The 26,056-nt window shown below is 44.7% G+C and overlaps 1 protein-coding gene across 1 annotated transcript in view; it reads left to right on the top strand.

The window, feature by feature from the left end:
• LOC146190233 (cell adhesion molecule Dscam1-like) overlaps positions 1–26,056 on the top strand; it is a 279,224-nt gene that overhangs the window by 180,189 nt on the left and 72,979 nt on the right. Inside the window, exons 9-14 of the mRNA XM_084599751.1 lie at positions 710–898; positions 4,044–4,343; positions 5,788–5,907; positions 11,250–11,429; positions 12,091–12,238; positions 12,719–12,867. Of these exons, the coding sequence (XP_084455877.1) occupies positions 710–898; positions 4,044–4,343; positions 5,788–5,907; positions 11,250–11,429; positions 12,091–12,238; positions 12,719–12,867 (1,086 nt within the window). The remainder of the gene's footprint in view (positions 1–709; positions 899–4,043; positions 4,344–5,787; positions 5,908–11,249; positions 11,430–12,090; positions 12,239–12,718; positions 12,868–26,056) is intronic.

Here is a 26,056-nt window from a genome sequence, read left to right on the forward strand (position 1 = left end):
ATAGTACCCGCAAAAGTACTAAGGGAATCGGCGGTGGCAATAACAACAAACGTGCTCATCGATCCTCGAACTAAAAATGCCGTCACACCAACAAACGCTCACTTTAAAGGAGGCGAGGAAACATCTGGAAAAAGCCGCAAACGGTGACTAGCACGACCTGCAACATTGAAGAAGCATACACGAGTGGCAAGAATCTTTGAGACCGATCTCGGCGCATCTTACGCGACACAGAAACTGATAAAGCTGCTCCTTGCGACAACGAGCATGAATAAACAAAGAATACAGAATTCATACGCGTGCCAGAATCAAAGTGAGAAGGCCGCAAGCCGGAAGCTGTCGAAAACAGAACAAATAAAGATTTGAATAGATCGCGGGAATACGACTCAGATTTACTGGCATGGATTAGAGTCGCATTGAACGCCTTGCAGAACTTTGGTGTTTTGTGGATGAATTCGCTAGATCCCAGCTCAGTCCTTGTCAAAACAAAGTACGCTTTAGCGCATTCACACTTGCACAAAATATAATACAACATTGATAGTCTATGATATGATGTGTAGAGAAGCAGCGTATAATGGGCAATCGACGTATTGTATGAAGATCAAGGGAGATACTGTTGCTTATATAATATTGCCACCTAGCATTGCCAGGTGGCGCAAATTTGATGGAGACGTTGTTCAGAGCATGCTTGATTCCATGCTGCCTTGTCCAGAAGATGATCATCTTGACCCAGACGCCCAGAAATATGCCCTCCGCGTTGAGAAATCCCGCAGCTTGCCCACCTGCACATCGAACGGCAGCAGAGCTTGGACGCGCGCCGCTACAACCTCCACCACCGATACGTTGAGTATCAACCTGGTGACCAAGTATGGGTGTGGACAGCAGTCCGCCGCCAACACTTGTCTGAAAAACTCCTTTCGCGATACTTCGGCTTATTGGGTTCTACGTCGTGTCAGTGACGTCACCTATGAGGTGATCCGAGATGCCGCTGCCCAACCGAAATGTTGACAGCCCCAATCCGGCATTGTGCAGTTTATGCAGCTTAAGCCATATTATGAACGTTAGCGTACTGCCACCACCGCAGCGTTATCTTGATTTCCCGTTCTTGTTTTTCGTACTGTTCTTTCCCGCGTTCTTCTTTTTTTTTTTTTTAAAGGGGGTAGTAATACCACCTAGCAATGCCAGGTGGTGCCTCTCTGAACGAGAGAGGACGAAGAAGAGGGTGTCGTGCTTGCGCGTGTGTGCCGCTTCCAACATTCGCCCTGGGCTAAACCCCTTGGCTTGCAGTGTGCTCTCATGTCTTGCCCACTGGCCACAGAATACGTGACAATTTGTGGGTACTCAGCTTTAAAACACGTCGTAATATATCCTGCTGCCCATTGTAAAAGAATGCACGAGCAAATTCATTGTGTGCATTCGCGTTTGCCTCCACCTAAAAATGAGCGGAACATTTGTTATGGTTGACCAGGGTCTCTTGTGTTCTGCTAGTGTACTGGATCTTGCGCAATGAATCCTAACCGCTGCAACGGCGTTTGAATTGGATTGCAGTAATAACCAGAAAAGTATGACTACTAAACTTTTGATGTAGGTTAGCTAGCATGTTGTAATAGAAGTTAATCCGCATTCAACGCATTGTTTAAATATACGACTGGATTTTAATACATTTTGTCGACTTCTATAATGACATGAGTTCTCTGTGACTGACTCAAAGACAATAGGTATATGGGGTATTTAGGCATCATAAATGTAAACAAAAAGAATTTTGAGAAACAAATTTAAAGGAAAACGAGAAATTACCTGTGCTGCCTTGCACTGCAGCGGTCCTGAAGGCCTGCGAGGAGCTTCGGACCAGAACAGCCTGAATAATAAAAGCCACCAGAAGCTGTCCTTTTATGCTGCTGATCTCAGCTCAACAAAGGTGTCGAAGTTTGGACGAGAAATAAATCTGCTTGATTACAACTGCGCCCCGAAAGTATTCATGAACATCTTTGCAGTCGCTGTTTTAGCGCTTTGTGAGATTTAGAACCGAAAATATGCGTCGTTTAGAGAGCTTTGTCCTGCTTGTATTGAAAAGCAGTGCCCACTAAATTTTGTTTAAGGTAGACCTCTCGAGCTGAGAAAAATTTAACCCATTATTTTAACACCGCTCTTTCAGAGTGATTCGAAACTCTTTACATATCAGTGTGCAAATATGAGAGGCAGTTAAGGGCGTCGCCATAATCTTATTCTGAGGACGCAACAGAAAGCATCAATATGCGCTGAATGCAAAAAAATATATAATACCTGGCGTCGAATTTTAGTCGAGGTAAGTGCAGCCATAATGACGGCGCTGGTTACGGTGACGCTTTTCTAAAAGGCGCCCTCTCGATGCATTGCACTTCCACGCACGCAGCTGGTGTTTCAAAAAGCGAGCACTAGAATTCATGACAAAACTCGGCAGAGCTTTCACCAGGACGACCTTTGCAAAGGCATTTCAATCGAATGAATAAAGAAAGCTCCTTATGCGTTGTGTTTAACTATTTCCCATAAACTTGTAAACACACCGTCCTCGCTCCGAGGTGTGGGTTAGCTAGAGGTTTGGTGCTGCTTATCAAAAAGGGTGTGACAAGCATGCGATAAATAATTTTGTTTTATAAGGGCACATTAAAATTTGAGGTCGACTGCTATGCTGCCCTAAACAGCAACTAAACGAGTTGCAACTTTTGCGAGCGCTGAAAGGGAATTGTTCAATGGCTATTGACGTACATAAAGCAAGCTGTGGTGTAGCTCCGCGGTTAAGCAATGCTGTGAAGTTGTGAGCAAGATTTATCTGCCGTTTACCATGTATATATATATATATATATATATATATATATATATATATATATATATATATATATAACGTAAAGGAGGTGACACACGGTGGAAAAACAGTAAACTTTATTCCGACGTTTCGGCCGGGGTCCGGCCTTTGTCAAGGAATGTAGCTACATTCCTTGAGAAAGGCCGGACACCGGCCGAAACGTCGGTTTAAAGTTTTGTTTTTTTCCATCGTGTGTCACCTCCTTTACGTTTATGCCCTACCGGACCCATTCGAGCTTCAACCCCCTCCCTAGATATATATATATATATATATATATATATATATACACATATATATACTGGGAAGCTGACAAACAGCCCTGCATTACTTATAGAGGCACCACGGCTGTGAATTTGGAGGCTCAAGAAATGAAATGCATGCTTGATGTTGACACAACTCATTTGACATAATATGAGGAGGCTTCACGACTGATAAAAAGTAAGAAACACTAAAACTGAGCTTTCCTTAGTCTTGTCAGCATTGTGCCTAAATGTTGTGCTATATGGGATTTAACGCCAGAGAGCAGCATTTGGCTACATAGAAATGCCTTAGATAAGGACTCCCGATTAATTTTGTTCTGCTGGAGTTCCCTAACACGTGTTCATATCGAACAGCACACGACCAATTTTGCGTTCTATCTGCAGCATAATGCGCCTCACCCGACCCTTTACCTAACATATATTTGGGCATGAATCCATTCTTTAGGGCGAAACGCTTACTGAGCTCATGGGTAGCGTGTACAGTAACATCCTCAATAAGCGGAACAGAAACCCAGTCGCGTCTCGCTGGTGACTTAGCAACGAGCCATTGAATCAACCAATGAGACGATAGCATGCACAATAGACACCCGTGTGGCAGTACGTTGTCAGAATAGAAGGAATGGAGAGGTCGCCATGAGAGATGGAGAAAGAATACAGAGGGCATCGCGCTAACAGGCGCATGGCGACGGGCCACAGATCAAAATTTGGGATTCGGCCATCGTGTGACTCGCGGCACCGCAATGCACGAGCGAGCTTTCGCCCCTCATACATCTACTAAAATTCTTATCTACTGATTCGTATCTACTGAATTTTTACTTTGCAACGTGAGTACAGAAGCTGGAGACAAAATTATTTCGGGCCCCTTTGCCCAGCAGCTGAGCCACGGTGGTTTAGGTCTTTCAAATGTTCACTATAACAGCCTCGTCTTCCTTTTCATTTTTCAGGTGGCCCGCAGATAACTCCCTTCAACTTCCAGGCCAATCTGCACGAAGGCGTACGCGCAGGCCTGACTTGCCTGGTGCATGCCGGTGACCCCCCGATTCGCATCGAGTGGCTGCGTGACGGAAAGCCATTAGTGCCTGGCGCCTACCCCCTGCCCGACGTGTCCATCTTGTCGGCTGAGGGAGGATTCGTCTCGACGCTCACCCTACAGCGTCTTTCATCGCGTCAGAATGGAAATTACACGTGCAGAGCCACTAACCAATATGCGTCTACTGCGCACTCAGCGGAGCTCCTCGTGAAAGGTTTGTGCTACCATAAACACAAGCTGCGTGGAATAAATTTCTTATTGGAAGGGCACAGCGCAAAACGACACGGGACGAAAGGAGGAAGACGTACAGACGAGCGCTCGTGTGTACGTCTTCTTCCTTTCGTCCCGTGTCGTTTTGCGCTGTGCCCTTCCAATATGATTCGATACCAACTCGCCCAATTGTCTATGCTTCTTGAATAAATTTTTGCTGCATGGACTAATATGCCTTGAGTGCTCTGTGGTGTTGCTCACAATTTTAAGTGCAGCCATAAATTTCGGCTTGCTAATGCCATTACGTTACCCCATTCTTGTTTTTTTTGGCAATGACATTGAATGCTGTTACTGAAGTTGATATATAGAATTTTTAATGCCAGCGCTTTAAAATTTTAAGAGATAGGACGCAAGTGATTAGAAATCGAAGTTGCGTCACATAGTTTCTATAAGCATACGTGTAGTAACCTACCCTGATGTAAATCTCCGGTTTTGGCACGAGAAAAATTACGGTTTCATTTTTGCGCTACGCATAGCGGATTATTTCTGCCCAAAACTACTGCTGCAAACATCAAAACCTAGTCGAAAAACAATAGAGTAAAACGTACGAGGACCACTAGAAGAATGCCTCCATTGTCCATCGCGCTAATGATATTGCAGAACTTAAACGAAAACAGTTCTGCAACAAAACTATTATGCAAAGAAACGACTCATGACTCTCATATTTTTTGTGGACGTACGGAGAGCATTTTTTTTATAACGTCTTTGAAGAGCCGTCGCAGTCGCATGGAACATAGGACATTTTGATTTGATACACATCATGCAGCATGCCATCTTTTTTGGTCACCACAAGCACAATTTAAAATACGGGCTGAAACCATTTTCTTTCAGTGTACGCCGTAATCATAGCAAACCGCAGCCGAAACTATTTCCGAGACGGTGAAATTGCTTCGTGTGACGCAGAGACGACGTCCGAATTTTTTCTGGGAAACGGTTATACGCTCGTAGAATGGCTGAAAGGGCGACATAAACAACTAGTTCTTTCAGAAGATGCTTTATGAGAATAAAATGTGCTACTGAAGAGGAAAACAGACATTAGCGAGGAGCGAATGCACGTGACGTCCTACCCATTATGCTTCGGTGCTTTTTTTAAGCAAACTTTTACTGGAAACTAAGCGAGTACCTTATATTCATTTTTGTCATATGTTAGCGTCATTCACCGATGTTCTGATGCTACTACGTTTTATTACTGGGAACCAAAAGCAATGTTTCAGGAGATAGCTGCGTCCTTTCTCACCTCTGAATTTCCTCTGATATGTCGGATAGTGGCAGCCATATTTCAAAATAAATAAAATGAATGTAGTAGTGCAGATTTGTTAATAGGCTGAGTAACAATAGTTAAGCCTGAAAAATTAAAGAGAGTTTCTGTGTGCCTTTCTGTTATCTAGTGCCTCCGTCCTGGACCTTGGAACCCAACGACACGACTGCAGTGTCTGGCCGATCGGTCTATGTCGACTGCCAAGCTAGCGGCGTGCCGCAGCCTCATATCAGGTGGAAAAGTGCTGCAGGTAACTGCATGCAGTCTTTGTTCATTTGCTTTTCAGCTACTGCGAAAGAGATGAGCGGCATGCGATCATCACTACTTTTCTCGTTCTCCCTCTAGCACTGATCGCAGCAACGAGATACTGTTCGAATTCGGAAAGCAATTTACTAGATATAATCCCAAACTTGCGTACCTATCTATTCACGCGGCTGAAAAAAATTGCCCAGACGTGCCATTTTACAAGGGCCTGCATGTTCATGCTTATCTTGCTTCTGTTCGTAAAGAATACTCTTGAAGAGCCTATCTTGATCGACTGCGTTCATCAATTGGAAAAAAAGAGGTATCCGATTGCACAAGTCAAGAACATTATTGAACGCTCTTTAATATCTATGAACCCAGCTTCAAAGTGCATGACATTTTACTAGAGCAGTTAGAAAATGGTATAGTAAGCTGCAGGCGGATATATAGCAAAAGCGCTGTAAAGCAATTAGAACGTCGTAGAATAGAATGAAGCGATGACATCACCTCTTGTTTTTATTGTAGTCGCTTTTCAATGTAAGTACTAAGAATCGGCGTTAAACATCTGTCACGCACTGAAAGGACTTTTGGCCTGCAGGATTTGATTGATGAAGCTTTTGCATTATCAGGAACACCGAAAATTAATAGGAATGCAAATCTGGCACGAAATATCAAGCCTCAACTCTGCACTTTGTTCCTGCATAATGCTTTGCCACGCAATCCTAATATTATCTCAATATTTCTCGGTAATTTTAGTAGATTTAATACTTTCATCCAGGCTAACGGAATCAGAATATGTTTCTTTCTGTGACATTTATCTGGGTTATAGGTGAAAAAAAATTGACATATATACATAAGAGTAAGATAAAAATTTCATTCAAAATATTCCGATATGTTTATTTTAGGTTCTTCCTTTCAGAGAAATATGAATATAAAAAATTGGGCCAATGGGCACTGCCGTAGCCATTTAACATGAAGCGTGCCACGGAAATGCTTGAAAAAGGGCCGGCGGATATAAAGCATTTTGCAAAGGAGAATAAAAGTTCATACTTCAGATCAATGAAACGGCAGTGAGAGGCAATCTAAATTATCCAATATTTCCTCCCTTCAAATTTCGACACATCATATCTGGAGTAGTCGTCAGAACATAAAACAGGTCATATATCTCTAAGTTCTTGGTCAACGATACTCTTTTGTTGGACTGGAAACTTTTCCATTAGCATTCGATCATAATTACAGCCCAGATCGCGTCTCCTCGCAGGTGAGCGCCTCATTACACTTTAGTAAACACAAGAGCACGGTACATTCGAAAATGCATCGATACCTTGCTGGGTACTCCTATGTACCTATCCCTCTGGCGTTCCCACCATCATTTTCCCCCAGTACTGGAGGTAAACATACCTGCCGGGCGCAAGATTACATTGAAGAATGCCTGTTTCGGCTCTAGGAAATTACCGCAAGCAGGTTTCGTAAGCACAACACTTTATTCGATTTCTCCCTGGCATCGCGGGCGCTCTCCGGCGATCGCATGCTACTCAGAATCTATATCGGGATAGTTGCTGCGGGCTCGCTGGCGCGTTCAACACAGGAAGAACGCAATCGCTCTTCTCTCCCTACAGTCCCGCGTCGTTTCCTCCACTTCCCGTCATCCCGCATGCCAATGTATCAGTGGCTGCGGAGAGCATCCAAGCGCGAGGGAGCAAGGGAGTCTGTGCCTGGCATCTCAATCTCGCCACCTCCGCATCTCCCTCGCTGCCTCGTCGACGATGCGAAGGCATCCGGAGAGATTACGCTTAAACCGCTACTCGATGTACGACTAGGCGAGTCTGGCGAGGAATTTGTCTCCCTCGAACTTCCGCCTACTTCCCAGTTTATAAGTGATACGTCAAGCTTCCAGCTTCGAGCTAACGCTACGCGTCTTCACGAAAAGCCTCTTACATTTCGAGTTCGCAAATAAAGCGCGAACTGTTAATGAGATTCCGCGCAGTCTTCTTCTCGGCGGATGCGTCCCCGCACCCTTTTCTTTGAGCCAGATTTCTTAGTATGATTTCGTGCGACGTTCGCTAATGCGCAGTGGGTGGAGACATTTCCAAGCCATCGACAGCTACGCGCGTTACAGTATTAGGAACGTTGGAGGGAAAGCATGTGGTGGTAGTGATTAGGAATTAATTTGAACCTGCGCCGAATGCATGGCAGTAATGTGACAGTGTTGCTGGCGTGCACTACATAAAAAGGTACGAGTTACAATTGAGTATATTTATAGTAAACATGTACAGAATGCAATTAGGGTATGCATTATTCATTACGTTTGTCACCATATTAACGCGTCCCAGATGAATAACTTTTTCTCTTTTTTTCATCTATCCTGCGTGAGTCCACATCGCGCCGTGCTCAAGAATCGAAGTGTTTTGAGTCTGGATTTTGTGAGTCACATGTTCATAATATTTAGCGAAGTAGACATAAATGACATAAATATCTAAGCAGATAATTGATACTGTCACGTCATGTGGAATATCAAGAACGGATATTTGGACTTAATTAAAAGAAGATTTGATGCAGCGTTCGGAAACGATTTGTCTTTTCAAGGAATGCTCCAGTCGACCTCAAAATCTTGTTGCTGATAAGGAAAGTAGGTATTCCTAATGGAAATGTATGCGATGTCAATAGAAGGTCTTAACACTACAAATAAACTGACATGCGGCAGTGAAAGCGGTGAACATCAATAAGATTTAAATTAGAATTAGTATCTGAACGGGAGCAATGTCTGGTGTTATTGAGTAATTGGGTACATAAAAATATGGGAAAAAAAGCAGATGTTACAGCAGTTAAGGGCCTTAACTCGCCTTCGTAATTTTGCTTTTCCACATATCCCTGACTTAGGCCCATAATTAACCACCGTGTCTGAAAACCTTAAGTTTGTAAGGTTTATATTCTATATTGGGCAATGTTAATATCAGAGTTTACTGCGATTCTTAACAAACAGAGCACACGTACCGGTTCTCCTTACATACTATCATGCAACTGCAGATTATGAATGTGTATGCATAATTATTGGGTGTACACCACGGTGACCTTGATAAGCATAAACCGACATGTATTACGCCCGAGCTAGATTTCGAACTGCTGAGGTCGCGATGTACACCACGCAAGCAAAAGTTTGGCCGCAATATGTCACGTACCCGGATCGTTTCACATAGAGGTCGTTTTACTTGAAAACACGAAAAATTAGGGAGGCCTAGCATGCCTTCGTGTTTCACTAGGTAGCTTTTGAATTGTTACCAATAATTTGGAGACGAAACTGTACCTCTTCTTACAGGGCGTGTCGTAATCATCTACTATCATGTAATAGACTGTTTCGCTTGGTTGAGGGCGGGAGTGGGGAGGTTGGGAAGCTCAAATGTTGCCAGACATTAGAATCACAATGCGTTCTTGTCTATGCAGCAAGAAAGGTGCCCTGTGTGTCATTAATCCTGCTTAAGAGTATGGCGTCTGGGCTCCAAAGTCTCTGAAGTACGGCAGCAACACAAATAGTTGCACTGTCAGCTCTTTTTGTACCTTTAACTTATCAGCAATTAATTATCCTCTGCATAGTTGTCTACCGCCTAAGTACATTGGGAGCTGAGAAGAGGGCTATTGGGAAATTCGCTGCTCCAATTTATCTTAATTTCCGGCAGCAATTGTGGACTTGTCGTAGGGCGTGTTTCTGACACTGATCGTTCTTCGGAATTCCTATGTTTAAAAATGCGACAAACGCGTTTCGAACAAGCACGCTTAACCGAATCACGATGACTGCCAAGAGAACGTGCCACAGCGCGTGCACTTCTCTTTCTCGCAAGCAGCTCCAAAGTAATTTCTGAGTTGCTTGCGGTTTTATGAGAAACCAGACTCCCGAGTGAAGCATTTTGTTTCACTTGATTGGCAGCCTTCTTCTCTGTATCGTCTCCAAAAAGATAAATTTCAAATTAGGAAAAATGCCGTTGTAGGTTTGCATGCCAAAGGTGGCTTACACACCACTGGTTGCTGCAAAACGAGAACATATGAAGCTGCAGGCAAAACAACAGAGGCGGTACAGAAAATTTTGGGACGCTGCATGTAAGAGCAAAGTACAAACATGCGCAGCTTTTTTATCGTAATTGAGGAGCGACCACTAAAACGTTAATCACAAAAATAAACAAAAGCCTTCTGATTGCTTCGATTAATCGACCTCAACTCTTTGCTAAATTAGTTTCTATTTTATAGATACTTAAATGAGCGCACCATGAACCTATGCAAGCATAAGAGCTTGGTCTGAAAAGAAGATTTTGTTGTTCCTGAAGAGATCTCTCGATATTTTGGCACTGGAATGTAAATACTATCGCACCAATTAATAAGAAATGTTTAATCGGGTGTTGGCAGTCAGCCATATACAAATAAAGAAAGCTAACAAAGTAATATCTCCAAACGGCGAACTTTTCCTCTGAAGCACGAAAACTCAGCAGATGTGCAGTTCATCTCCGCTCTCACGGTCAGAAATTAAGTGGCAAGAAAAGCGAGAAAGGAAAAGAAAAAAAATGCATGTATTTCGAGTGATTTTATATGCTTACTGAAGTATACCCTCTTCAGCCAAGAAGGGTAATGATAGAGGAGGAAGACAATCCATTCCCAGCATTTAGCACGGCCGAGGATTTACTGCATTGCTGCAACACAGTTGTTTTCGCAAGGGAGGGGGGGGGGGGGGACTATAATTTCAAGATGCGCCGGGAATATTGCGAAAAGAATATGCTACTGGCAAGATTGGAAAATTTGATTTGTTTCTTTTTTCTTGAAGCCAGAAATAGGTTACACGAAAGCCATGTTCCAAGGTTTACCAGAACCAGTGTTTGGAATTAGAGTTCCTTGGTAAAGGGGTTACCACTCCAATGAAGATCTTAGTCTGGGCTATTTGATTCATAGTTTCTACAATTTAACACAACGCAAAGAAAGCGCACACGGGGAGAAGACAACTTCTTGTGAGTTGTCTTCTTCCCGGGTGCGATTTCCTTTCGCTGCGTTAATTTGTCTTAAGGGTTAGCTCTGGAAGCACTGAACATACGTTATACTTTGCAGCGGTATGCTAAGTTCCGCGAAGAACTCAGGGAAAATAATAACGAAGCCACAATCATTGTGCGGCGTTCTGAAAGTTAAACGTACCTGCTCGCCTTATACCTCAGATGTAAATGGAAGTCATGCAAAGCTTATGGCAGTCGGTTTACAAAGGGAATGGCAAATTACTTCTTTAGAAAAAGGAGGTGACTGTACTACGGGCATGAGAAAGCCCTCGTATAGTGGGTACTGCTTCATTATTGATCTACGAGTCCTGTTTTTTCGCAGAGGCAGGAAGTTCAGCCTCCACGTTCCGCACCATCATCAGCAATTCTCACATTCACATCCTGGTCAACGGGACGCTGAGCATCCGCAGCGTGGAACCAGGGGACGCGGGGTTCTATCTCTGCGAAGCGTCCAACGGCGTCGGCTCTGGCATCAGCCGAGTGCTTCAGCTCACCGTGCGGAGTGAGTGGCCTGTCTCCACATGTCGTAATGGGAGGAATTCTTGTTTACGGATGCGTTGTTACGTAGAATTTGGAATTTTTTAAGAAAATAAAGATTGCTCTATAATACCACTTCCCTTGCTGTCTACAACTCACAGTTAAGAATATTGGTGCGAACCTGCTGTGTAGGCAACTCAAGGTTAGAGCATTGATGAGTAAGCAAAGGCCAAAGTAACAATCTTTCTTTATAATACCATAAAAATTCCACTATATAGGGGAGAACAATATTCCAGTTTTTTATAAATCGTAAATTCCGAATAAACTAAAATAATATAGCACACAAGGCCTTGGACATAACAAAAGACCTGGAACCTAAGAGAGCAATTAGAACACCTCAAAAGAGGGAGCCGATGAGAGTGGAGGGGGTAATGAATTTCGTATTTGATGCTCGATGGTAAAGGTTTGGTTCAACGCTGTTTCTATACGTGTTTCCTTTCGTATAGCCGCAGCAGCCAAGTTAATGTCCCGAGCCTATTTCACGAGAAAGACAACAGGATCAATGCGATGTTTTCATTGTTATTTCTAATCTATCATGGCTGTGGCTATTTCAGTTGTATATTAAGTTAATTTTCATTTGCTTTTATTTTCTCTGCACACCAAAATTTTCATCCCTCTGTTGTTAGGTGCTCCTCGGTTCGCAGGAAAGTATACGACTGTATCCGTAAGAAGAGGGGACAGCACCGAAGTGACCTGCCCTGCCCAAGGCGATCCCCCTATTCGATTTCACTGGCTGAAGAACAACCTTCCACTAAACGTGCTCAAGGAACACAGGTGAGGATATTTCAAGGTGGTCCAAATTAAATAACTGTTTCGTAACCTAGAGGCGTTTAGGAATAGCCTGCCCTTGTCGTGACTAAGGGGTCTTGGGCAAGTCCCACCGCTATTATGAAAGAAACCGAAAAGCCTGTCGACATTCGGAAATTAAATTTAGTGATACAATAATTTCGTCGCGCCAACGCAACAAAGATGGTGGTGCCAGAGCAGATCATTTTTCGTTCAAGCATACTTCTGCCGGAAGTGACGAACAATTCCAGCATAGCGACCCATGCCCCCATTTTGAGGTGCAGTAAAGTCTACTATCTGGGCCGTAGAGAGTGGCAACCACGCATAACACCGCGAAATACAAAGTCTTCGTAGTGTTCAATTTCTATTCTTATGGGACGCACTATCTATAGACCCGGATGATGACACCATCAATGCCCTCGTTTATAAGTTTTATTTGCTGTCGTCTTTCTTTTTCTTCCTCCGCAGATACTCCAGGGTTGAGGACAGAAGCGGTGACATCACCGTGTCAAAGATAACGATTCAGCAAGCTGAAAGATCGGACAATGCAGTCTTCACCTGTCAGGCAGCCAATGAGTTTGGCGAAGACTCGACGAGCATTCAGCTAACGGTTCAAGGTGAGTTAATCAACATGTCTTTAGTTTGGTTTATGGGGTTTGACCAAAGAAAACGACTTATTTTATGAGGCGCGCTGTAGTAGTGCGGGCCGATAGATAATTGAGACCACATGGGGTTCGTTCAACGTGGTATGCAAAAGTACAATAGATAGGCGCATTGCGTTTCGCTTTCACCTAAATATTGGCCACCGCGGCCAGGCCCAAACCCGCGCACACTGGTCAGACATTGAGTGCCCTAACCACTGAGCACGTCTTTCCTGGCAAAATTTGTGGTTTAGGTTTGCTGGTCGATCACAGCTTGTCACATAAAGGCAGGTGATTGATCTTAACTCGGCACGTTGGCACGTGGTATTATTTAATAACACAGTGGTAAAAAAACAAAAATTTGAGTCTGTGTTTGATGCTATATAAATAAAATTCTGGAACCTCTTATTAAAATGTGGCGCCTTCCTCCAGCAATAAGCATGTTTCAAAACGCATGATGAGAGCAGACGGAAGAATAAATAAGGGACGCTTATGCTTCTCCTTAAGGGTGTTATGCGATAGCAGCTTTTCGCTCCTCTGAGTTTTCCGTATTGAGAAAACTGACATGGCCGAGAAGTTTTTCCTGTAAAGCCTCTTTGAAACTTAGAGCGTGGAGGTGCAACCCGTCTTGGCAACTACGTATGAGATTTTTAAACCTTTCCGCTAGTCGCCGTTTGGTGGCGCCAAACGAATTTTTCCTGCAAACGATTTTTTTTTAACAAGATACTCGGAGAACTTAAGAACGGCTTTAGAAATGGTAGGCGCTTAGATGACAGCCTGTTCGTGCTTACCCAATGCATCTAAATATCTAGAGTGGAAAACAGACCTTTGTATTTGGCCTTCCTGGGCATAGACGGGGCGTACAACGTAAGCAAGGAACTCCTGTGGAACATATTAAAAGAAGAAGGTATCGGTTATGAGATAATAGTGTTCCTACAGGAAATATACCGGGATAACAAAGTAGAAATTACGTGGGAAGGGATAAGAAGTACGGAGGATGTCAAAGTATGCAAAGGACTAAGACAAGGCTGTCCACTATCACCGGTGCTGTTCATGCTTTATTTGATAAACCTGGAACGGAAGATACAAGACAGAAACCTAGGTTTTAACCTGTCATATAGATTAGGTGGAAAGGCGGTAGAGCAGCGCCTCCCCGGTGTGATGTATGCAGACGATATTGTGCTGCTAGCTGAGAGTCTGGAAGAATTGCAAACTCTAGTTAAGTATTGCGGAGACGAAGGGGACGCTCTAGGCTTCACTTTCAGCGCAGTTAAGTCGGGGCTGAAGATTTTCAACGGCTCAACTGATCAGCGTCTTAAAATACAAGGCCATGAAATACGTAGAGTAGCTGAATATAAATACCTGGAGGTATGGGTAAACGAAGAATTGGCATACATTGGAAAGCATGAGCAATCACTTAAGTCCAAAGGGAGAAGGAATGCCGGGATAATGAAGCATAAGGCATTGTGGGGATACAATAGGTATGAGGTTTTGAGGGGTATTTGGAAAGGAATTATGGTACCCGGACTTACTTTCGGAAATGCGGTTTTATGCCTAAAATCAGAGGTACAGTCGACATTAGAAATAAATCAGAGATCCGTTGGACGATTAGCACTAGGTGCCCACGGCAAAACTACAAATGAGGCGGTACAGGGAGATATGGGCTGGGCATTTTTCGAAGTACGGGAAGCTCAGAGTAAAATATTATATGAGGAACGCCTGAGGAAATTGGACAGTAACAGATGGGCAGCTAAAGTATTTAAATACCTGTACTTAAAAAGCGTGGACTCACAATGGAGAAAAAGAACTAGGAAACTAACTAGTAAGTATGCTAGTCACAAGGACCGAGAAATAAAGAGCATTAAGCAACAGGTGAAAAACACAGAAGGTGAAAATTGGATAAATTGGATGGAAAAGAAACAGAGTGTTGAATTATACCGTAAGTGGAAAATGCAGATCAGGAAGGAAGATTTCTTTGATAACTCAAGAGGCAGTGCCCTACCTTTTGAAGCTAGATCAGGGTGTCTTAGAACACGCAGCTACAAAAAGAAATTTAACAATGGAGATGACGCATGTGCTATATGTGGAAACTCCAGTGAAACAATTGACCATATTATACTCGAATGTAATGGTATCCGTCCGGAAGTTGATGCAGACGCAATCACTGTTCCTGAATCTCTGGGGTTTAGAGATACCAGTGGCCGGGTAAATAAACCGGTGGTGGAAACTAGCAAAAAACGACTGGAAGATTGGTGGCTTAAAAGCAGAGAAGTGACATAATGTTAGTAATGTAGGAACAAAAATTTAATAAAGAGAATGATGGTTTAGTTAACCATTATAAATCAATAATTAAGATATATGGAGAAAAATGAGCATGATATCTACTGCTACCACCCCGTTTCAAAGGGCACGCTCCTATATTCCATCCCATCCACCCTGCAGGTTTTTACGCAATACCTGCAGTCAGAATTGCGGGGACTGCTTCGGGGCCGAACGAGCCTTATCGCTTTAGGCGAGAATTCTGCTTCTTGAAATATTCACAAGCCTACTCTGCCTTGTGTGAGTTTAGACGCTAGCTGACATTGTTTTCTTCAACTCACCCCATGCTTGTCCTCGGGGAAGCAAGTCAAATATTGATTGGATGCTTGGTGAAGTGGCATTCTGCAGGCTGCAATTTTAGCTCCGAAATATTTCGCTTAACAATATGTTAACACCTGGTACACAGTGATGAAGGGGTGCAAATACCGAAGCCACAATCGAAGAGACTAGGAATATAGTTAAATAACTTGTTTATTGGGGTGACGTTCTCTCCTAATTAACTAAAAACCTCGGCAGCAGCGACGGCAGCAAACGGTGCTCGCTGGTGTAGTCGAACTACGAATATCCGCTGTGTCCGAAAACGCTCAATTTAAAGTTGAGAAAGAAACACTTGCGTGAGCCGCTAAATATAAGTAGAGCAATTCAGAACATTGTGGAATCAGACGCGAGTCGCTGGAATCATTCAAGATACGTCTCCGCGGGTCTTGCGCAACAACAACAACAACAACAAAAAAGGTAAAGCCGCATCTTGGCTATACTGGCGTAAATAAATAATGAACACAAGACGTGTCTGTGTGGTACACGCGCCGCACGTCAGAGGCTACCAGCAGCAAAATATAAAGGTTAGAAGAATTCGCGACAATATCAAATAATTATTTTTAATTCACATTTAGTCTGAAGAGCACAAGATAGACATTTCACAACAATGGGTGAACGAAGAAGACGTTAATTAGCTAATATATTTAAATTACGATCTTATTTAGTCAATATGAAGTGCATGTTGCAATAGCAAACGGGACGACTAGCATACGCATAAAGTAAAAGAACCGTCTCTGGTTTTACAAGCAAAAATAATTAACCTCTGCCCCACTGCTAAAACGAAACTGCTCAGCAAAAGTGGGGTTGTGATAAAAGTTTGCCTTCCTTGACTTGAACCACACCGTGGTGATTCAGTGGTTACGTCACACGGCTATTCAACCCAAAGACGGGGTACAGAATCATGGCTTCGGCTCTCAGTTTTCGATGGAGGCGAAAAGCAAGGCCCCCATGTGCAGTGGGATCGCAGCGCACTTTAAAGACCGGGCAGTTGAAATTCGTGGAGACCTCTGCTCGAGCATCCCTCATAGCCTGAGTCGCTTTAGGACGGTAACATTTCAAACCCTAAACCTTCGCAGTCTTGAGGGGCAGCATAACGTTATAGCGTTGGTTATACCGTTATACCGTTATACCGGCATAACGTTATATCGGCGGGGGGCCCTATAGCGCCCACCTCCACTATAAAGCGTCGGTGAGTGCTATAACGTCATTCCTAACTCCATCACCTGAGTCCACTGCATCCCTGCCCTCACAGAGCGCTTTGTATGGGAGCGTTCAAATTCGGAATAATACATCGGTGTATTCCGGGCTCTAACTTTGGCTTGCTTTCTGTTATCGGAGCAAAATGCCGTGTCATATGTATAGAATAAACTTTGTTTCCGTCTACAGCATCTTTCTTGGAAGGCGCAAGCTCATATAACTTTATTTGGCCTGATTGTAGGCTGGCGAAACCTTATTTAGCTGTTCGAAAGAACGCTTTCCTAGCGGCTAAATTCATTCCACGCTCCTCAGCACTAGTATCACATTGTCCATGCACATACTTAGTTTATAAGGGCGTTAATCAAGAACGTGTGAACAGCCATCATGTAAGAGCCTACGTTGTAGTCTAATCCCAACGCGAGCTTGCGTTAAGCTACGACGTTAACCAAAGCCCAGCTCATACTACTGGGAAGAATTATTGCAGTATATCGATTGCGCCCATACCAGTCTGCTACAAAACTACCCAATAATGAATTATAACGACGCTTTCGATTTACAAGCAAAGTTTCACGCACGGCTGACGCTGACGACAGACGCATAAGGCACATTCCAATCTGTTATCAGGAGCAAGTTCTTTCTTCCCATAAAGCCGAAATGGTGTTTTCATGGACCAATTGGTTTAAGATTATGAGTTCCTGTTATACTGCAATGGTGTGGTCCCTTGAGTCCGTAGACGTCTTGCCCTTTCATGAATTCAGAGCGCTTTCGAGATTGGTGACTGGAGCTTTGAAAAAAAAAAAAAAACGTAGACGAGGTAACACATAGGAGGTTAACCCAGCACCACGTCGGAATATTTGCTGCGGCATCAGATAGATCAGATAATATAAAATAGAGCACAGTAGTACGAGCCATATAAATAAGGAGTATAAAACAAGAACTACAAAAGTAAGAAACTTTTAATAAAGTGTGAATAGTGGCACGAAGCACAAATATCAAAAGTGAATTAAGATTCATACTGTCAGCTGCGATTAACCAAGTTATACAGTAGAAGGTGAGGCGCGTTTCCACAAGACCGAATGATCGGCCCACTTCGCGCAGGACTTTCAAGAGAACGAGAAATAGAATAGAAAGGCAGGGAGGTTAACTAGGCTATGCCCAGTAGGCTACACTGCACATCAGCAGTTGGAGTAACTGGTCAAAACGGTGCTAGCGGGATGTGCAGCCTCCAGGAGTAGACCATGATTGTCTAGTCACGTGTCGTGCGATCAGTCGAAGGTGCTTTGCTGCGTCGGCTCTTGTTAAAGGTATCGCGACAATGTTAGTTGTATCGTGAGCCGGTCAAGCAGCATCGTCAGCTAAGTCGTTTCCAACAACAGAAGCTTCAAAACCGCGACTAAGCCACCAAAGAACAACGAGGGATGCAAGAGAGCGAAGTAGATGCCATGTTTAAAATAGGAAATCAACCTTATAGGATACGGCTAAATATTAAGTAATAGCTTAACACCTCAATCGGCCGCAAGGCCATCAGCGTTGTTAGTAGTAGGTGTAGTTGTCAACACCACATGTCGGAAATAATGGGGAGCTGCGTGAAAAACGTCGATAATGAAGTGAGGAAATCAATATAAATATTGTATGAATAAAAAATGAAAATAAAAGAAATTGAGAATGGGATTAATGGGGTAAAAATGCTCAGAATGAAAAGGCAGTGCTTGATGATGGGAACTAAATAAATGTAGAGGGTGTAATTGATTTTAAAATTGAAATAATCTTAAAATGAACACTAAGAAAAAGGGCTTCAAAGCTGCCAAAATACTCAAAATGAAAAGCCAATGCTCCCTCATTCCAATTAATAAAATGTAGAGGGTATAATTCATCACTTAATCACCTAAACTATTTGAAGAAATGGAGAACTGTGAAGAAGGTGTTCGAAGGTGTCAAATATCTCGGAAAGCAAATTCGATGCTTTATGATGCGCAATAAACACATTTATATCGTTAATGCTCAGAATTAACGCTCTGAGGCGTAATGCTCAGAGGCGTTAAATGCTCAAAATTAGAAATCAGTTCTTGATGACGCTAATTAAGAAAATGTAGAGTATTCAACTAAATTGATTGAATTGATTCTAGAAATTAAAAGTTGGATTAAGGAGGGCAAAAGGTGTAAATGCTCTGAGTAAAAATCAATTGTTTGCTGATGCTAATTATCCGCATAAAACAAATTTAATACATATGAAAGTAAAGAAAATACTTCGCAGGGAAAAAAAGTCGCTCTGTCACACTTGTTCTGTGGACAACTGAATTGAGCCGTCAGGGATGGCAGGAAGGTGTAATTAAAATAGGAAATAGAGAAAAAGGCGTTCTAGTGGAAGACTTTGGAGTCATTTGGGCCACCTGGGATCTTTAAACGCGCACTGACATAGGTTGCGCTTTGCGTGGAGTGCGGGCGCACTTCACGTTGGCTCAGTGCGAACACGGCGAATTACGCCATCCGCCCGACACGCGGGCCAAAAAGAGCTCCGTGCAGATGAACGCTGCGCCCAGTCTGCCTATATTTGGGCCCCACGGCCCCATTTCACCCTGAGCTGCCGCATCACTCGAGCTACGCGTATTCCAAACGCGACCTCCAAGCACATGAGTCATCATGAAGGTGCAAGTGCTAGGCGAAGCTGTTCACCCTCGAGAATTCATCCGCGGGACTGGACGCATATACTCAGCGTTCCGACCCGCACCCAGGAGCATGCATAGCAGCAGAATCACCATATCTCCACCACGCAGACCGATGAGGCATAGAAGCCTATTTCAGACGCTGTAACTACATCACCTTCCACCCAAAACGCATTTAAGGCGCAGGCATCCGAGCAGCTGCGCACCACGCGCGCTGCCGCGCAAAGGTAAAGCCACCAGTCACCGCTACCGACTGAAGATTACAAAGTGATTTTTTACTCCCGGGGAGGACTGCATCTCAACTTGGTACCGCTATAAGAGCTCCACGTCTCAATCTTGCAGGCCACTTCTTGTAATTGCGATCTTGCAGCTGCGTGTCCAGCATAAAAATAACACGTGCACATTGAGCACGCCACATCAGGCCGACGAACATATACTCCATACAAAGCCATCCCCATACGAACCTCGCCACTTTAGCATCGCCCCCCCCCCCCCCAAAACAACATACGCGACAAGGAATCTAGGGACCTGCGGGAAGAGGTAAGCCGACTTCCTCCCTCATACAGACCACCCTCCCCAACAATTCCCCATCCAACCTCCCTTCACAACCGTATCTACCCTCTTCTCCCAAACATTCCAAGCCACAAAACCTACCCCCAAAAAGAAACGTACCTCAGAACTCCCACCCGTCACAAATGATGAATGATGACCTTGAGCAAATTGAAGCAAAATTTTAAGGAACACTAAAACCTAAGCTTGGATAGACGCTAAATCGACTTCTTCTTCACCCAAATAAAGAAAAAAAAATTGCCACAATGTTTCCACGCCTCATTTATATGCTCGGCATGAGAAGGGCCAACATAGACAACCAATATAACCTTACAGCACACATAAACACTATCATGAAGCAAACCAATCTCCAACTACGGAAGTGTGGTTGCTCCTAGCCCAGGAGATGGCTGTTGCGACGCGCCTCTTTCTTTCCCACATTTTTATTTTTTTATTCTCTATTTTCCTTTCTGTCCGCACGAGGCAGCGGAGGTGGCTCAGTTACAGAGCCAGCAGCAGGCCCGTGCATTTTATTTTCCTTCTTTCTACAATCACAACAACAACATTCTCCAACTACCTCCCCTTATCCTCGCTACCATCACAACCTAAACGCCTCCCGTACGTGACAATCCCATGCTCCACAATGGCGGGACATCAACATAATTTATCCATTCTTCAGTGTGCGTACGTACGTATGTATATGTATGTATGTATGTATGTATGTATGTATGTATGTATGTATGTATGTATGTATGTATGTATGTATGTATGTATGTATGTATGTATGTGTGTATGTATGTATGTTTGGTTTGGTTTGGTTTGTGGGGTTTAACGTCCCAAAGCGACTCAGGCTATGAGAGACGCCGTAGTATAGGACTCCGGAAATTTAGACCACCTGGGGTTCTTTAACGTGCACTGACATCGCACAGCCCACGGGCGCCTTGCTTTTCGCCCCCATCGAAATGCGGCCGCCGAGGCCGGGATTCGATCCCGCGTCCTTGGGAACAGTAGTCGAGCGCCGTAACCACTGCGCCACCCCGGCGGGGTATGTATGTATGTATGTATGTATGTATGTATGTATGTATGTATGTATGTATGTATGTATGTATGTATGTATGTATGTATGTATGTATGTATGTATGTATGTATGTATGTATGTATGTATGTATGTATGTATGTATGTATGTATGTATGTATGTATGTATGTATGTATGTATGTATGTATGTATGCAAGCATGCATGCATGTATGTATGTATGTATGTATGTATGTATGTATGTATGTATGTATGTATGTATGTATGTATGTATGTATGTATGTGTGTGTGTGTATGTATGTATGACAATTTTATTATTCCACTGAGAAGGGGCCTCCTAATCCCTGGCCCTGGCAAGCAGGCCGGAGGCGCGGATCAGGAAATACACCGCGGACTAAGAACTAGTGAAGTTACATTGTTTCTTCATGGCCTCAGCCGCCAGGCGGATGGCTAGCTGCTTGATGGCGGGATCTCCGCACCACAGCCAAGCTTTCCAGGCTTCTCTCCTACCTATGTTTAAGCCGGCGCCTTTGCAATCGGCTCGTCCCCACATTATGTGATTGAAAGTGCCTTATTGACCTCGGTTTTTGCATTTAGAATTGGTGTAATCTCCAGTCTGTGTCAGGAAGACCCAAACTGGACAGATGTGATTTCCAGCTTGTAAACGCCTGCAAATGCGTGCGCCTCATTGTTGGAGAGAGACCAATCTGGGGGCGGATAGGTCCTTCTTTTATTTAGCTTATAGTGTAATTGTCGCGACTTCAGGGGTAAGTGTGTTCCTTTCAAATTGCTCTTTCCCATTCTCACCCTCTCACTAACCCAAGCCATACTCTTACAGGATGTGGATACTGAGGCATCGCTTCTTAGTTTATGCCCCACCACTAAGGTGCCACTGAAAAACCCAGGGCGTCCATACTTTTACAACGTTCAATCGCCCAAAAAACAAAGGTCATTTTGTCAGAGACACCCTGCGTAATCACGGAAATTATACATCACGCACACAAAGTTCCTTCTATATTCACAGAGAATACATATTCTACCCCCATCGCATTCGATGTCTTTCCTGGAGACGCTGCTACCGGACCTATACCGAATGAGGGGCAAGCACCCTCTCCTCATGGAGGGAATTTCAAATGCCGCGCATACCTACCTAGGGTACAGCGACACGCGCCGTAGTCGACCCCCCTGGTATCTAGTCCAGTAGCTGCGCCTCACTACACACAAAAATTTCCACACACCTACGCGGATCGGCATCAGCGTAAGCATGGACACCAGTACGGACGTGACGCTCAGTCATTCCCTCGGTGGCGTCACGAAGACAAAAACACAAAACACCGGGAAGCGATCACATCCATAATTAACATCTTGCTCCCCTTTAAACAACCACGCCACGCACACATCAAGAACAAACTGGTGAACTGGGATGCCATCCGGCATCGAGGAAGGATGACCCAAACACACCTATTACTGACACTGATGAATGAGTGGGATAACTTATGACCGATGTCCAACACAAACCCACACAGAACAGCTCTGGCTACCGCCTTATCTACCTCTGGCCGGCGTACCACAGCCTCCTTCAGCTCTGGAAACGCTACAACTTTGCGATGCACTTGTTGACAAACTGCCCCGCAATCGAGTTTGGCAACTTCCCAGACATCTGATAGATCCCACACAGTTCTAATCCGCTACACATCTCACACGCCTATAGTAAACGCTTACAACAGCGTAATGGGCACTCTTTTTCGCATCCTTCACCGGACATACACCCGACACATTCGACCGCATACCTTCCTACTCAGATAACACTGACCCGGAAATAGACGCTGATATTTCGGAAGCGGAAGAAAGCGGTCCTTCTGACTCTCCGCACGAGTTCAGAACTGGAACTGACAAAATCCCCAATGCTATACTTCACATCAATATGAGAAATAAGTTGCCCAGGTCAGACCACTTCAACAAATGCTGGACGTAGGGCACCCTTCCGCAGCCCTTGCGACACACTAAAGTAATATTTATACCCATACCGAACACGCCACTTACTCTGGAAAACCTGCATCCAATATCCCTCACTTCGTGTCTCAGGAAACTTTCCGAGCACGTGAATCGCTAGATTAACACTTCACATGGCGGACAGCAGTTTTAACCCCACAACATGGTGGGCTTCCGCCCCCACCTCTCCGTTCACGACGCCGTGCTGCAGCTCACTCACGATACCTTCGACCAAGCTATCCTAGGTCAGAAAAAGGTAGCCCTTGATTGCATCGAAAATTAGGCTATTATGATTGCGCTGTCTTTCCTGGACATAAGTGTACGGATGTGCAGTTTCATTCAGGCTTTTCTCACAGACCGCACGGCAGAGGTTCATTTTGGCCACCTTACCTCCTCACCCTGCACTCTCCGCAGCGTCGGCACTCCCCAGGGGTCCGTCCTCTCTCCTTTCCTGTTCAACGCCACACTCATTACCCTCGCCCAGAAACTTCATAATTCCTCATCTAAACACACCTTCTATGCGGATGACATCACACTATGGACCATTCACGGTAGTGATGGCGGCATCGAGGGTACTTTACCAAACGCCACCGCACTCACACAAGAACACGCCCAGAGCATCGAATCTTTATTCTCCCAGCGAAGTCTGAGCTCCTTATACTTCATCCCACGACCAACGGATGCCACACCTCATTCATTGTCATTGACCTTGATGGCCTTCCCTTCCCGAAGGTGGATATACCCTCCTGGTTCTGACACTTTATATCCAGAACAACGACAAAAACGCTCCAGAAACTCAAGCAGGTGACAAGCGCGATATCGCACCTCATCCGCAGAGTTTCGGGACGACGTTTATTATCCCATTCACGCCTTCGTCATCAGCTGTTATACACAATCGCCTATCTCCGACTCAACAGTCAGAAAACGGACGTCTTCGGCGTCGTGTTATGGACGACTTTCAAAACGAGTCTACACCTGCCAATCAACACTTCTACAGGACGACGTGTACAGCTGGGCCGCCACACACAGTTGGGGAGCTTGTGGAAGGCTGTCGCCAAGCCTGTTTCTCACCTAGACGTCCACTAGTCGCCAAATCCTGGGGAACTTAGACACTGGCATCCAAGCGAATAACCCTACCCTGATTTACTTTTCCGGAATCACGAACGAGTCACCCAAGAGTATATGGAAGCCTTTTTTATTGAAACTATTCTCACTTGTGTTTTAGCGCTTCTATTTTCCTAATAGATAGAAGCTCCATTACTTGGACGACTGGGTGCACACCGCTCCTGATCATCTACATTTGTCATGCATGTGCTCGCTCTCACTTGGAAGTGGCCTATGCAGGCGGCTACCTTATTTATTGAATGTTTTCTTCATTAAACTTCAGTTGCGACTCAGCGACTGTGGCGTTTCCTTTTTGTTCTCTGTGTCTAGTGTGCGCTTTTTTCACCATGAGCCTAGCCCTCTTCCCATACCTCATCACCTTGACCGAGACTTTATCAAACCTCTCCCTCGCGAGTCGCAACATACACCTCCAGTATGACGCGCAGCGCTGCCGAGTCCCAACAAAGGCGCTCCGCAAATACTACGGCCCCGAAACGGTCGACGCGGGTGGACGGCGCGGCATGCACGGTTAAGGGAGCAGTAGTGGTCATCACTAATTCCACATTACATCTAGCTACTGTCTCCCTCTCCTCGGTCACATCTGCAGAGACAGCCGAGGAAGCGGCCATCGCCTACGTGTTTGCACACACGGAAGCACGCTATAATTTGTGACTCTAAAACCGCGATAATAAATTTCGCGCGTGGTAGAGTTCACGTTCCTGCATTCAGCATATACAGCTCGCCCGCCGCCAACCCGCCCCGCAATGTGGAACTGATGCGGATGTCCGTGCATTCTCGCAATACCGTTAACGAGAGAACCGATGCATTGAACCGAGGTTCTTTAAACCGGGCGCCGGTGGACTCCGATCTGAGATTCACGTGGAATCTCATGCACTCTTCAGTAAGCTAACTCAGGCCTATCAGGCCGATCTACTGCTGGACTTCGACCCCACCTATCTCTAAATAACTACCACCAGACCCTCTGGCGACAACTCCAGACGCGCGACCAGCCAGCCCCTTATACCACGTTTCGCTAACACCAAACCCTCACCGATACCTCATGAACTCTTTGCAAATACGCCACCGCCGACCTCGCACACATCCAGTTCCAATCAATGCTCGGCGGATCCTCTTTGGAGCCTCTCACCCCTTGGGAGGACTGGGACACCCTGCTACACTCTGCGACTCTGCGATCATCCTGGCGACTTGCTCGCTCACAAGGCGGAGTTTCTGGATGGCGAGGTGGTTATTTCCCTTGTTATTGATGTACACACCCAGCATCTTGACGGTCTGAACTTCCTTGATGAGTGAGTTGTCAACATGGGTGTCGATTGTTGCCTGATTTTTGTGCTGGCGGAAAACTAGGAATTCACATTTTTAGGGAGAGCCGGTTAGTCCACACGCTCGTGCTTAATTTTGAATTGTTGTTGCCGCTGTTTGTAATTTTTCTTCCATCTTTCCAATACCAGCCGTGGTTGTCCAGATGGTTATATCGTCAGCGTACATGGCGTGTCGTATGCCTTGTACCTGGTTTAGAAGAGGTGGAAGATTTCGGAGTGCAATGTTGAACAAACGTCGGGATAATACTGCCCCTTGCGGAGTGCCTCTCGTGCCCATCTTCACTTGCGTTGTTTGTTTAGTGCCGATGCCGATGTTGACCGTTCTGTCTTTAAGGATATCATAGATGTATGAGTAGACTCGCTGGCCACAGTTCGTGGTGTGGAGGTTCTGGAGGACTGTGGAGTGTTTGACAGTGCCAAACGCTCCTTTGAGGTCGAGGGATAGAAGTACTCGGTCACTGTTTCTGCGTGTTGGATCAATGACTTCGCGTTTGAGTTGCAGAAGCACATCATGGATGGACAGATTTGCTCTGGATCCAAACATTGTGTGTGGCAGTAGCTCGTTGTTCTCTAGATAGTTGGCATTGAGAGAAAATGATATAAAAAGTTTCAAAAAATAAAAGTGAGAACGAGAACAGAAAATACCGT

This window comes from Amblyomma maculatum, chromosome 4 (genome assembly GCF_055883805.1).
Source record: "Amblyomma maculatum isolate TAMU_Amacu chromosome 4, ASM5588380v1, whole genome shotgun sequence".
NCBI classification, from domain to species: Eukaryota; Metazoa; Arthropoda; class Arachnida; order Ixodida; family Ixodidae; genus Amblyomma; species Amblyomma maculatum.